General features: G+C 35.1%; 1 protein-coding gene across 3 annotated transcripts in view; it reads right to left on the bottom strand.

Moving 5' to 3' along the window:
* The window catches only part of colq (collagen-like tail subunit (single strand of homotrimer) of asymmetric acetylcholinesterase), a 36,665-nt gene extending 22,945 nt beyond the window's left edge, over positions 1-13,720 (bottom strand). For 2 of the 3 annotated variants that reach the window (XM_056475480.1, XM_056475481.1), the window contains exons 1-6: positions 12,988-13,720; positions 8,438-8,547; positions 5,855-5,890; positions 5,658-5,783; positions 2,516-2,560; positions 404-430 (exon numbers count right to left, since the gene is read on the bottom strand). In XM_056475480.1, coding sequence (XP_056331455.1) covers positions 404-430; positions 2,516-2,560; positions 5,658-5,783; positions 5,855-5,890; positions 8,438-8,547; positions 12,988-13,078 — 435 coding nt within the window. In that variant the 5' untranslated portion in view covers positions 13,079-13,720. The remainder of the gene's footprint in view (positions 1-403; positions 431-2,515; positions 2,561-5,657; positions 5,784-5,854; positions 5,891-8,437; positions 8,548-12,987) is intronic. The other variant, XM_056475482.1, reaches the window with a different exon arrangement.
* Between the last annotated feature and the right edge of the window lie 2,066 nt (positions 13,721-15,786).

The following is a 15,786-nucleotide window of genomic DNA, read 5'->3' as shown; positions in this document are numbered from 1 at the left end:
CCAGCACTAAGCTAAATTACTATGCAATGCTGCAAAGCTTCCTACGCCAGCATTCTCTGAGCCTGTCTGGAGTCAAACAATACACCAGCACACACAGAATCCTGTGAAGGTTTAGTGGCTTCTCGGTTTACCAGACCCAGATGCCTTCCAGGAAACCACACAAAACCCACAATGTGATTGAAGGACAATAGCTATGGTGATGTTCCATTGTGGATTGACTTTAATGATGGTGATCACAAGAGTCCCCTGATGTTTAGCACAGATAGAACATCAGGCAGAATCATGTTACCTGTGTATCAGTGCAAGGTTGCATGTACTGTATGTCCTGTGTAGGTTTGTGCATTTCTCTGTTTTTTTTTAAAGTAAATCCATTTATTGGAAAGCAGAGGACATTGAGTCTCACCTTTTGTCCAGGTCTTCCAATTTCACCCTGCAAACACAAAACAAGAAGGGAATGAGAGCAGAGTCCTTTCATCAAATTACTCAATATATAAAACTCTTTTCTGATAATGTATTTGTTTTAAAGGCATAGGTTTTTAATGATCCAGGCACAATGTCCAAAGCGCATGGTGCAAAATAAAAAAGGCTTGTCCAAATCCCTATTGTAAGAACAGAAAAATATGCTCTGTGCTGCAGCACATGTCTAACAGGGTTGTGCTTATTCTCTTAATGAGTTATGGGTGTGATTTGACAATAAAACAATCAGAGTCTCATCTCCTATTCCCTTTAAGAGTCAGTTGAGTCGCGCCATGGTGCATTTGCTATTTACATGGCACAATTTGTAAGTGGAAAAATGTACGCTTCACTAGCGAGAAAACAGTTAAACAGACCATGTGCAGAACAAGGATGAAGAATGAGCCTCCTCTAATCGGCCTTTCTCTTTTTCACTTTCGTGGATGACGGTGTTGTACACTCCACTGAAAACATGCATTAGCCTACATATTTAATTTTGTTTGTTAAGCACAAAGATTTGTTTCAAAACTAAAAACAAATTTAAAATCTATTTTAAAGTCAAAAATATTAGCCCCTTTAAGCATTTTTTTTCAATAGTCCACAGCAGTGTTTCCCAACCCTGTTCCTGGAGGCACACCAACAGTACATATTTTGAATGTCTCCCTTATCTGAAAAATTAAAAAAATAAACGGGGGCTAATAATTCTGACTTCAACTGTAAAACTTGAGATACTTTACAAAATATCTTCTTTTATGTTCCACAGTAGAAAGATGGACATACAGGTTTGAAATGACATGAGTGCGAGTAAATCATTTTCATTTTTGGGTGAATTTTAAATATATCACAAGCACTGCCAATTGAACTAAATGAATCTTCAAGGTATGGCATTTGTGACATAATGCTAAAAAAAGAAGATCTAACAATCCCCACAGATGTAAACCAACCAAAAAGTGCAGTCACAGGTATAATAAATGAAGGAAAAAAACTATTTATGGCAAAGAGTAAACACTGGTTTAGATTAAAAAAAAAAAAACTGAAGCCACAAAACTTAACAATTATAGGTGTCATCGTAGAATACTCAGAGTTATATGTCTCTTTTGGGATTTGTGACAATGTTATTTAAAATAAATTTAAACAATTTAACACACCTTAGTTTATAAAAGAAGTAAAAATAGCTTTCAAAGTAATGTAATTACAAAAGAAGTATGCAGGAATATCATGTCATGACCATAAAGTACATTTACAGTATTTACAGTAAATTTTAGAATACCAGAGACATCAAGGTTACAGCATGTGCATTGTGTACTTAAGATTGTACCAAGAAATAAAAGTTTCTAAATGGGTTAAGGTTTGATTTAGTGAAAGGGGTATATAAGAGGTAATGTAGGCAGTTGTTCTAGCAGAATAAAGCCCAACAAGCTTATCAGCAGCCCGGCATGCCATCAAACCCATACCAGCCAATACTCCCATTTTTCCTGGAAGTCTCCCGTATTTTAGACCCATCTCCCGCCACCCTTGCATTTTGTTATTTCTAGGAAAACTCCCAAAAATTTTACCCCCAGTGTGTAACACTCCCGGGTCGCCAATTCTGGTATAGTATTCGATCGCAGCGACCGCCCAAAACCCGCTCCATTGTACAGTGTTATTCAGATGCACCTCACCACCGAACACAACGACCCCACCCCCCTTAGTCTCCTGGATTTTCAGAGACAAATGTTGGCAGGTATGATCTAGACTGCGAAAACAACTGCCTAGATGTTCATTATTACAGCTATTGCACTGGCTACTTGCCACAAAACTAAACAATTATCAAAATGGCTGAATGCAGACTACACTAATTACAGTAAGATGGTGCTGTGATGCAATGTGGAAGATAAGCATATAAATATGGATATGAATTTATATCTATATATTATTAGCTTGGAATGGAGCGATTGACCAATCAGAATTAAGTATTCCAGAGAGCCTTGTAATAATAACCATCATTTTATGTCAGCCTAATTTCTATTCCCGTGCCTTATGTTATTTATGCATGTTAACATGAGGATGTGTCATACAATACCTTATCTCCCTTTGGTCCCTTTGGTCCTGGCAGTCCAGCAGGACCCTGTAATAATATGAAAACAACCGTACAATGTTTCACCAAGACGTCTTCCAATGTCAGATAATAACACTAAAGCCAAAGCACCTATAAAAATGTATTTCAACACTATAAAAATGCCTGTCACCAAACAGGTTTCCCCATTACCATCCATTGGTTGAAACAAAACAGCTAATTACTTTCTAAACTTGCGTTTGCTGCCCAAGTGAACAAAACAGGATTCAAAAGTACAACTATACAAAAGTCAAAGCTGTTAGCAGCTGCACTATGACAACAGGATGGGGTTTTTAATACTCTTGGCTGACATCTCGGTAATATTCACTCCATAATTAATAACATAAGACAGAGATCAAACTGGATTCACAGTTGACTGAACTTGCGGGGATGGGGTGAACCCTCTCTTGGGGTTTCGAGTGTCTGTCTGTGTGTCTCTCTCTCTCTGTCAGGGTTGTTTCTAAGAATGGTACGATGGAGCAGAGCCTGGCAATGGAAAAAAGTCTATTTCCATCTGGTCTAAATGTGGAGTGTTAATGGCCTGCTGTGTCGTGGAGGACCAAACTGGTCACATCCGTGTCACTACAGAAAGACGTCTGGGGAACTCACACGCGTCTCACATGCTGAGAAGGTTATGAAGGCTAATTACAGAGCTGGAACTGACCGTTGTGACAACCCAGAGGCCTGTTTCCTTCAGCAACTATGCAAACTTCAATAAATTTTCATGTGACTTGTTTTTACTCAAGATTTTAGTCTGGCGAGGATTGTTTACCAAACTATGAAAATTCTGTTATCTTTTACTCACCCTTATTACAAATCTATTTGAGTTTGTTTGTTCAGTTGAACACAAAAGATTTTGAAAAATGTTGAAAACTAGTAGCCATTGACTTCCATAGTATTCTGCATTCTTCAAAATATGTCTTCAACAAAGGAAAGAAATTAAAAGTGTAGACTATAGTTCCACTATAAATGACAATGTATTCTTCTGCCAACCACGTAGGTTCATATTTAAAACAATGTTAGTTACTGGTATCCATTGAATTCAATGTTTTGTTTTTTTTTTACCTACTATGGAAGGCAACAGCTAACTAGAACTGCCTGGTTACCAACATTCTTCATATATTTTTGTTTGCATTCAGAAGCAGATTAAAATCTCATATCTGGTATAAGTGAAGGTTAAAATAATGGCAAAATCTTAAAATTTCAAGTAATTCATCTCTTTAAAGATACAGCTGAAAAAAAATAGTTTCTTGTGAAATTTTGATGTTTAACAGAGCAAAGACATTATTTACAATATTTCATATTATATATTTATTCTTGAAAGGGTCTTATTTCTTTTAGTTCGGCTGGAATCAAAATATGAATTAAACATGTTAAAACTGCTAAGGGTAATATTATTATCCCCCTTAAAAATTATTAGCTACAGAACAAATGACTGTTGTCCAATGGCTTACCTAAATAACATAATTAACCTGGTTAAGTTTTTAAATTGCACTTTAAGCTGAATATTAGTATCGTGTGAAATAACTAGTATACAATTATGTACTGGCATCATGGAAAAGATAAAAATAAATGAGTTATTAAAACTATAAGGTTTAAAATTTTGTCGAAAAAAAAATTTCTCTGTTAAACAACACTTGGAAAATATTGAAGATGGTTTTAAATTTCACTAATCTAAGGTCTTTAAGTCTAAATTATCAGATCATTTGTCCACCGGTTTTAAGTAATTTGTTACAAAAGTAATCTATAATATGTGTGATGTGTAAGAAATTAAAAAAAATTAATTAATTACTAATTAAATTATTAAAATTATTTAAATTATATTTTTAATTACTGTGTCTGAAAAGTAACTCAATAAGATATTACATTACTTGACTCGACACAACTTCAACTTCATAAATTCAAGAGATATTCACATAAATGCATTACATATAAATCTCAATGCCACATACACAATAGATATTAAACTCGACAATGATTTACATCATTAACTTAATCAAATTTAGCTTTATTAAAAAACTTAAGACTAAGAAAAACACAAATCATTTCAAAGCATTGACATAATATTTCATACTAAATATTGACATACATTTCTGACTCATTTCCTTGTTTCTCAACATTTATGTACAGTATTTAAACAAGCACATTATAAGTAACTGTAATTATATTACCTAAAAATAAAAAGTAATCCCTTACTTTACTTTTTTGCTGATGGATAATCTAATTACAGTAACTAGTTTGAAATTTTTAAAGCTTGAAAATTTTAAATAAAAGAGAATCTAAAGAGATTTTTAAAGAGATTCTCTTTTCTAAAGAGAATCTTCTCAATTATATGGACTTTTTTTCAAACCATTTGCCCTTAAACATTTTTTTCTCTCTACAGTAGCTTGTTGTCCTTGTACAGTTTGCTATTCAACCACTGTAAAAATCAAATTAGCTTCCAAACAGAACCACATATCTCTACAGCATAAAATAATAAAATAATATGTTTGATGTGTACAGTGCTCCGCATACATAAGTACACTTCTCACAAATCAAAATTTTTCATTCATATTTTTAATAGGAAGCTATACAATATTATATTTGTGCATATACATTAGATTAGTCAGTACTGAAGCCAAATCTGGAGCTTATCTAACAAAATAACTAATGACAATGGTCCAAAAACTAGTACACCCAAATTTAAATGTTATAGAAAAATATTAAATACAACTTTAAAAATGAGGAAAAGTCAAGAGAAGCAAAAAATGTAAAAATTTAGTAGAAATTTTGTAGGTTGTAATTTTTTTTTGCAATATTTAGCTTTAATTTAATTGTATTATCTTTTAATTTCTTAATATGTTTGGTGACTAAAATATTATTTTAATAAATATACCAGTTTAATAAATCTGTTTTGTTTAAATTCACCAAAATACATTGCCTATATTCACTGAGAAATGGATACAAATATTCATTTTCAAAACGGGGTGTACTCAATTATGCTGAGCACTGTATATCATACATTTCTGTGCCAAAATGCATACTAACACATCTTACATCTGGTTTTACAGTTTAGGCCTTAGTTTCTATAATCCTTCTCTTACATTTACATCACATCTGAAGCACATACCTGTGGGCCAGGAGGTCCTGCTGGTCCTGGGGGCCCTGGAGGCCCCGATATACATGTTTGGGTTGTGGGATTGTGCTTCTCTTCTGTAAATCCTTCATTTGCTGAAACACTAGTCTCAGTCTTTGCCTAAGACATGACATAGAAAATTACATCTGACTATGAATGACAATGAAAGTGGAAAAAGGTGAAATAAATACCATAGATGGAGCAGGTTGAGGTGCTTTCAATGCAATCTGCAAGAAATCACATCATTACTGCACTGTAAGCTGAACTGCCTCAGCAGAACATAAGACTGCTTGGTCATCATTTTAATAGTAAACTGTTAATTTAAAATCTACAGGTCCAAACATGTTTGAGTTTCTTTCTTCTGTTGAACACAAGAGAAGACGTTTTGAAGAATGTTGAAAAATTCTGTTTGATTGTTGGAAAAAATGTTTGCTTTATATCTCCAGCACTCTTGTTTTGTGTTCAAAAGAAGAAAGAAACAATTTGAGAGTGATGCCTTTAATTGAGGGCATTAAAGGCATAAGAACTATGCCTTTAATTGTTAAAAGACCTCAATATTCTTCAATATTTGAATTTTAAATTGAATAATGAACTGAAATTTCACACTTTCAAACAAAATCAATCAAACAGATGACAAAACAAAACAGCCTTGAGCTACTATTGGTCCATAGTGATTATAAAATTGGTCTGAAATCCCGCGTTTCTTAACATGCGATTGATTTCTATCTTATATAGAGCCAGAGGTGGGCAAACTCGGTCCTGGAGGGCCAGAGTCCTGCACAGTTTAGCTCCAACTCTGATCAAACACACCTGCTTATAGATAATTAGTGATCTTGGAGACACTGATTAGCATGTTCAGGTGTGTTTGATTAGAGTTGAAGATAAACTATACAGGACACCGGCCCTCCAGGACCGAGTTTGCCCACCCCTGCTTTAAGCCAATGGTTAAAAAACTCAATTGCTGGAGGACCACAGCTCTGCACAGTTTAGCTCCAACCCCCTCCAACAACCTCCAGCTCACACCTGCTTAATAATTTCTGGTAGTCTTAAACTGCTTAATTAGTTGGATCAGGTGTGTTTAATTAAGGTTGGAGCAAAATTATGCAGAGTTGTGGCTCTCCAGGAATCCAGTTTGACACACATGCTCTAAGGTCAGACAGGGGAACAACATCCAAACCAACAACACCAATTTAGCAATACGAATAGACCAGAGAATCGAGTTGCAGAGCTGGTACAGATGTATCTGCATCCTGTTTGCAGGGATACTTTAAATACTCTGAGTGGGCCACAAATTTTAAAGTTCTAAACATTATTTTCAATGAGTGCTCGTACACCGCCAGCACCATTCAGTGTCTGTCCGCAGCAAATAGAAAACAATCTAAAGATGTGGCATGGAGCAGTGGTTGGCATGAATCTGTTTGTCTCATAGCTGCCATCATTGTTGTGTTTAGGGGTACAGGTGAGCAGATTGACACTTTTACAACCTAGCCTACTGCAGCAGGGGGTGTCAGAACCTTAGAAAACAGTATAGTCTTTTTAAGCTTCTTTTTTTTCCCTCAAACGAAGAACAAAAAAGCCCTCTGTTGGAAGTGTAATCTTATCCAGTGTGCGAGATCAACCTCTGAGTCTTTGATATCTCTCTCAGCTACTTGACCCTTAAGCCTGGTCTATACTTCGGCATTGATTGATCGGCGTAACCGACAGCGCATGCCTTGCGAGTTGCCGTGCATTTATACTTCTGAAAAGCTAGCTGGCAGTGGGTTTTTATGTTTTTATGGTTTTTATGGTATTTGTTTTTTTCTGATTGATACTTTAAATGTACAAGTGGCTCAAACTCACTCATTTTGAGGCAGCAACCGGCGGACGGGCAACAACTTTAATCATAATGTAAACACAAAACAAAACTTTCCATCTGGAGCTCCTTCATGGGACTTGACACTTGTAAACACTCGCTCAGGTTTGTGTGGTCTACTGCTGCTGTAGCCCATCTGACTCAAGGTTCAATGTGTTGTGCATTCAGAGAAGTTCAGAAAAGCAGTTATATGAGTTACTGTTGCCTTTCTATCAGCTCAAACCAGTCTGGCCATTCTCCTTTGACCTCTGGCATCAACAAGACATTTGTGCCCACAGAACTGCCACTCTCTGCATATTTTCTCTTTTTCTGACCATTCTCTGTAAACCCTACAGATAGTTGTGCTTGAAAATCAAAGTAGATCAGCAGTTTCTGAAATACTCAGACCAGCCCGTCTGGCAACAAAAACCATACCACGTTCAAAGTCACTTAAATCACCTTTCTTCATCATTCTGACGCTCGGTTTGAACGGCAGCAGATTGTCTTGACCATGTCTACATGCCTAAATGCACTGAGTGGCTGGCATGTGATTGGTTGATTTGAAATTTTTGTTTACAAGCAGTTGGACAGGTGTACCTAATAAAGTGTAGTTCATTCACTTAATTTTAAGCCAATGGATTTGCTCATTTTTAAAAGTAAAGTTAACTACTTGCAAAAAATAACAACATTTACTCAATTTTAAGTCAACTAATCGCTTACTACAATGACAAATGTTAATTCAAGAAAACTGTATTTGCCGTTTCAGTTGTAAAAAAGTCCTTCTCTTGACTTTCATTTACATTTATTGATGCAATCATTAATGACAATGTAAACAGAAATTTAGGGTGCTTTATCCTCCTTGACTGAAATGAGTGAAGTAAGCAACCTGTAACCTACACACCAGATGCAGGATCTCGATCAGTGGTGGTGTATCAGGACTCACCAGAGACCCCTGCCTCCACAATGAAGGGGGTGGGGGGAAGAGAGGGGGTGGAGGTGGACTCAGTAAACAGCAGGGGTTGAATTTCTTCCTGGTTTCCAGCAACTGGTGATCTAGATGAGGGGAAATGAGGTTCATGAAAAGCATGTCAACAAACATATGGTTGGAAACACATGACAACTAAAGGTTACTAATCAAGTGAATAAGAGTGTAATGAAAAGTCCTCCATTGAATTGTCTAAAATATACAGTTAGGTTCATCAATATTTGGACATAAACACAGTTCAAACATTTGTGGCTCTATACATCAACACTATGGATTTGAATAGAAATTTGAATAGAAATGAACTTGCACATGGACATTTGTAATTATGTTTATCTATCTGCACACTCTTGATTATTAATAGCATCCTGTACATTTATTCATTTATAGTAAATCTGTTCATAGCTAATACAACCTGTATATAATGTTCATAGTACATCCATCTGTAAATATTACCATAGTTTTTCTATAACTGCACTTTATAACTTATACCTGTATCCTGCACTTGCTGCTATTGCACTGCTGGTTAGACCGAAACTGCATTTCGTTGCCTTGTACATGTGTAATGAAAATAAAGTTGAATCTAATCTAATCTAAAACTGCAGACTGTCAGCTTTAATTTGAGGGTATTTAAATTTAAATCAAATGAACAGTGTAGGAATTACTACAGTTTGCATATGTGCCTCCCACTTGTTAAGGGACCAAAATAAATCAAACTTTCACTTTTTAATACTTGGTTGCAAATCATTTACAGTCATTTACAGCCTGAAGACTGAATTGCACAGACATCCCCAGACGCTGGGTTTCATTCCCGGTAATGCTCTACCAGGCCTCTACAGCAACTGTCTTCAGTTCCTGCTTGTTCTTGGGCAGTTTTCCCTTCAGTTTTGTCTTCAGCAGGTAAAAAGTATGCTTAATCGCATTCAGGTCAGGTGATTGACTTGGTTATTGCATAACATTCCACTTCTTTTTCTTCAAAAACTCTGGTTGCTTTTACAGTATGCTTTGAGTCATTTTTCATCTCCATTGTGAAGCACCATCCAATGAGTTCTGAAGCATTTGGCTTAATATGAGCAGAAAATACTGCCTGAAACACTTCAGAATTCATTCTGCTGCTTTTGTCAGCAGTCACATCATCAATAAATACAAGAGCACATGCTCAGTTTGCTTTTTGATGAAACTACATTGCTTTCATCAGCGTTGGTTCGGTTGCACATAGAGAAGAATGGCTTTATTCTGGGATTACCACTCTTAATAAATACACTTTCATATAAAGTAAATCGTATTGTACTGGTGATTTTTACTGGGGTGCGTGCCCCAGTAAATGGGGTCTAGCCACGCCCCTGCTTCTACCACCATGCTTCACTGCTTAGGCTCATGAGCAGTTCCTTTCCTTTTCCACACTCTTCTCTTCCCATCACTCTGGTACAAGTTAATTTTGATCTCATCTGTCCATAGGATGTTGTTCCAGCACTGGGAAGGTTTTTTAGAACTTTAGCCCTTCTTGTTTTTGAGGCTCATCAATGGTTTACATCTCTTGATTGTTGATTGATACGCATACACCTACCTCCTGGAGAGTGTTCTTGACCTGGGGTCTGTTTTTGTCATAGCAACAGTTCTGGTGGCTCAAATCTGCTTGGGAGCAGGCTCATTTAATTTAAACAGGATTATATCGGGTCAGTTCAAGCAAAGATAATCCTGAAAGTATTTATTGAATTAAGTCAAAAATATATATTTTAAGAAAACTTACGCAATCTGCACTTCGAAATAAAAGTACAAAGACTGCCACCTGGTGGTTCAAAGAGAAAATTTATTGATATGAACTTTTTAGATACAAACATGTACAATCGCTTTTGTACCATTTGTGTATGATAGTAGACATGCACAATATGCAACTTTTTCTAAAGGAATAACATTTATGCAGTCATAAACATGTTTTGACAGTTAGGATGACTGTGATTTGATGTTTCCCAAAAGTTGCAGACACCTTTAACAATATCTAAATGCTTTTGTGATGCAAAAATTTATTTAAACATCCAGTTTTTCTTGATACCGATTAAGAAACTGGCTACTATAATACAACTATGGCTACTATAATAAAGAAAATCCGCTCTAACTGTAAAACTAAATAAATTGCTAAATACTTTTGACACATGAAAGTGTAAAGTCTGCAGCCCACAACAAAGGTGGAAAGTTATTGCGTATATCATATTTTATAAACCGTTTACTACGAATTTTATGTAGCTTTGCTCACATGTATAATTGAATATTAATCAGATGATGTCATTATGCTGCTGTGCCGTCAGCCAATCGTTGCATTGCTGATCATGATTTTGAGGATCGATAGATCTGTCCTTCACAACACATGCAGCCATCTAAGATCAGTTCATCCAAACATTTTATTCTGGATCACAAACTTGTTTGAAGAACCAAATTAGCCAGAGATCAGTTATCAAGAATAAAAGATCCAGGATCTGCCAAATCATCTTAGATCATTTAAGCGATGGACGAAGAACGGACCCCTGGCCAACTCTTGTGCAGGGTGTTTTTTCACCAGGGAATAATTCTTTGGCCATCCACCACAGTTGTTTCTGTGGTCTTCCATGTCTTTTGGTGTCACTGAGCTCACTGGTGCATTCTTTCTTTTTAAGAATGTTGCCAACAGTTGTTTTGACCACACCTAATGTTTTTGCTATCTCTCTGATGGTTTGTTTTGTTTTGTTTTTTGCCTAATAATGGCTTGCTTGACTGATAGTGACAGCTCTTTGCATTTCATCTTGAGAGTTGACAGTAACAGATTCTAAATGCAAATAGCACACTTGAAATGAACTCTGGACCTTTTATCTGCTCAGTGTATTTGGGATAATGAGGGAATAACACACACCTGACCATGGAACAGCTTAAAAGTCAATTGTCCAATTACTTTTGTACCCTTAACAAGTGGGAGGCACATATGCAAACTGTTGTAATTTCTACACCGTTCACCTGATTTGGATGTAAATACCAACTCAAATTAAAGCTGACAGTCTGCAGTTAAAGCACATCTTATTTATTTTACTTCACAAAAAAATTAGAAATGAGTCGATGTTCAAATATTTATGGACCTAACTGTACAGTATAATGGCAAATGTGATGGTAAAGATTCTCTCTTAAAAATCTGACAACCACTATTCGACATATTGATAAGCATACCATTTTGTATTTTCATTCACTTCATTTTATATATTTAGCTGTAAATATTTACACTCAAAAATTATGTTTGCTGTTTGTTTAAACTACTTATTTAAAATGAGCTGAAATAACACAAGCCTTGAGTTTTTTGGGGCCACAACTTAATTGTTTTGTTCGATACATGTAAAAACTAATAGGTTAACTTAATTCCTTCATGTTCAACATGTTCATTCCTTCAACACAAATCGATTGTGTGGAACCCAACATTCTTTACACTGTTATTTAAACTTAGATATTTTAGACCCTTTTCAATGAAATTCATACTTTGAATGTGAAGCTCCGGAAGAAAATTAGGATACCCCTTCAAAGTTATTATCGAGTCTTTGGATTGTGTCCATTTGTGTACAATCAGTCTTCACAATTTCAAAATAAAAATGTTAATTAGAGCCTTTATTTGCAGAACATTATCAATATATATAAATATACATATAAAATATGCATAAAAATGTCCCCTAATATTTACGTTTTGAAAAAACATTTTATTCTGACATATTTTCTGCAAATAAATGCTCTAAGTGACATTCTTATTTGATTTAATTAAGCATCTTATCAGAAGTTTATAAAATAAAAACTTTTTTTTATGTTGATGTTATAAAGTGACTAAATACACACAATTAAACCAGTCAGTTCATTAAAACAGATCAATAATAAATAGTTCAGAAATATGCTAACTTTGCAAAAAAGCAAGCACTTCCCTAATTAAACCTTTCACTGCAGTACTGGCCGACGAAACTGAAACACAGCCATTTCACCATTAGAGATAACAACCAGAGATAATTCATTGATGCTTCAAATACTTCAAATCGCTGAGTATCACACCTGAATACAAATTTCATTTAATACTCAAGCAAATTCTGCAATTAAAAACAAAAAGTTTGCATAAAATACTTAATTTTTAAAGACAACAGCATTCCTCAACTTAAATGTACAAAATTCTGCACATGCATAACACACAAAGACTTGCTTGAACACATGTTATTGTGTTTATTATATTTATATTAGTATTTATGTTATCTCATTATACTACACTCAAAAAAATATGTTCAAACTACTTATTTAAAATGAGATGAAACAACGGAACTCTTGAGCGTTTTGGGGACAACATAATTGTTTTATGTTCAATCCACTTACATTTAACTTAATTCCTTCAAGTTGTCCTAAGTTGTTGAACTCAGCATTATAACAGATGCAAACAAACAAACTCTGCACTCTCAGGAATAAAACACATGAACAATTAAAAATAAGTAAATAAACAAGTGCAAAATACAGTGACGTCTTACCTGTTGGAAAAGGGAATAAGTCATCCACGTATGAGAATGACACCACATAGCAGAGGAGTTGAAAACATAGTCCAAATGTGAAGAGAATCATGCTGCCGGCTTGCACTCTACCTCCAATAGCACCCAAGACTGATATGAAGCAGTCCAGCCCTCCTCTCTCTCTCTCTTTCACAAACACACACACACTAGATCCACGCCTTTAGAAGCGAATGCCAGCCAATGTCTGCTACACCTCTCCTCGCGTATTGGCCCTGAGCTAAATATACAGGAGGCAGTCGGTCAGCTGCCCTCTGTAGCCAATATTAGCCTGTTACTACTGCCAGCGCTGCCTTTGTTTCCCCTTCCCAAAATGGACAGAGAAAACAAAACAGTGCGAATAGAAATGACATTGAAGTGACAGTGATTTTTTTTTGTCACTACTGCTATCCATTTAAGGTATTCAATTAGCTTCAGAGAAGCTATACGTTGATGTTTATTCATCAGAGCAATAAATATTGGTGCTCATGCATTCAGTGACAGAATTAGCCTAGTGCGCTGTAGTGGAATATCACAGATGTTTTCCAGAACACCCCTCATTTATCTCGCCCTCCCTCTTAGTGTTTTCTGCAGGACATATCGACCACCGCTGAATAGAATTTATTGGTGCCTCTACTTTCCTGGAGAATTAATGATGGGGCAATTATGAAGAGGGTCGTTTAAAGGCCTGATGGGAGATGCAGTTTGTGAATGCCTTCAATCACACAGAGTGCAGAACGAAGACAGAGAGAGAGAGAGACAGAGAGGAGTTTTACTGAGGAATCACATTTTCACTTCACTTTTGCTAGATATAACTTAAAAAAATAAACATCTCATCAGGCGGTAACACTTAATAATAGCTACACACTATGAATCATTTATTAAGCATTAGCAAATAGTTTATTCATTATTTGTTGAGCATTAACTCTACATTAATAGATGTCTGTATTCTATAATAATGCTGTATTCTTGACTTTAAACCACATTTATAATGTGCTTAATGATTGTGTTTTAATACTTGGTTAATTCTTATTTTTTTCATTACTAAATTAAGTATTGCATTATTTACAAACCAGTTATTTAAGAATAGTTGGTGCTATTGTAAGATCATTCAGAATGAGTAAGTAAATGGTTAATAAACTTTTCAAATTAACATTTATAATTATTATTCAGGCAAATATTAATGGTTAATTTGCCTTTTAATAAATGCTTTATTAACTCTAGTCCATGCAGTTCTGGCTAACACTTGATAATAACACACTATGAATCATTTATTAAGCATTAGCAAATAGTGAATTCATTATCTGTTAAGCATGAACTCTACATAAATAGATGTCAGTCAGCAGATTATTAATACACATACAAATGTTCTATTCTTGAATTAAAACCAAATTTATAATGTGCTTAATAGTTGTATTTTCATACTTCAATACTTATTAATTGTTATAGAAATATTGGATAAAACAGCAGTATATAACAATATATTATGATGCAATATTTCAATGTTGTTTAGCGATGTTTAAACTGTACAGTCATTTTATTTTAGTTAGGATTGCAAAGATTTATTTTTTATTTGATGCAGTTTCAGTTTTTTATCTTCAAATGAATAGAAATAAAGTCATCTATTTTCTTCTTTATTTTCCTCTTTAGAATTTAACTGAGCCTTTAATTGTCCTTTATAAGGTATTTTTAAAGCATAAATAGTCCTCACTTTAAGTCACAAAACTGGATGTAGTAGAGTTAATAATTCATCAGCATTTATTAACATACAAATTAACTATTAATATATGCCTGAATAATAAGATAGATAAATGTTATGGAATAGTTTATTAATCATTTGCTAACTCATTCTGAATGATCTTACAATAGCACCAACAATTCTTAAATAACTGGTTTTTAAATAATGCAATATTTAATTAATGAAAAAATAATTGTTAAAGTATGAAAACACAATCATTAAGCCCATTATAAAAGTGCTTATAAGTCAAGAACACAGCATTTGTAGCTGCCGTTATAAACTGCTTACTAACGTCTATTAATGTAGAGTTCATGCTTAACAGATAACAAATGAACTATTTGCTAATGCTTAATAAATAATTCATGGTGTGTAGTTATTATCAAATGTTACCCATCAGGCTGCTGTTAGAAAAATTCATTCATTCATTCATTTTCTTTTCGGCTTAGTCCATTTATTTATCCGGGGTTGCCACAGCGGTATGAACCGCCTATGTTTTACGCAGTGGATGCCCTTCCAGCCGCAACCCATTGCTGGGAAACATCCATACACACTCATTCACTAAGGACAATTTAGCCAACCAAATTCACCAGTACCGCATGTCTTTGGATTATGAGGGAAACCGGAGCACCCGGAGGAAACCCACGCGAACATGGGGAGAACATGCAAACTCGACACAGAAATGCCAACTGACCCAGCCGAGGCTCGAACCAGCAACCTTCTTGCTGTGAGGCGACAGCACTACCTAATGCCCCACTGCGTCGCCCCCTGTTAGAAAAATTTATTTTAATAATGTATATCATTTCCATTACAATAACAATTCACAGAAATGACTTTTTCCTATACAGATTTCTTAGACTCCCTCAGACTTTTTTCCAAAGTCAAAATTGTAGGTATAGTTCACCCAAAAAAGAAAATTTACTCAACATTTACTCTCCCTCAAGTGGTTCCAAACATTTATTAGTTTCGTTCTTCTGTTGAACACTAAAAGAGATATTTTGAAGAAAGCTGAAAACCTGCAACCGTTGACTATCATAGGAAAAAATACT

This window comes from Danio aesculapii, chromosome 16 (genome assembly GCF_903798145.1).
Source record: "Danio aesculapii chromosome 16, fDanAes4.1, whole genome shotgun sequence".
NCBI classification, from domain to species: Eukaryota; Metazoa; Chordata; class Actinopteri; order Cypriniformes; family Danionidae; genus Danio; species Danio aesculapii.
The sequence above is the reverse complement of the archived record's forward strand: the minus strand, read 5'-3'. Positions and strand labels throughout refer to the sequence as shown.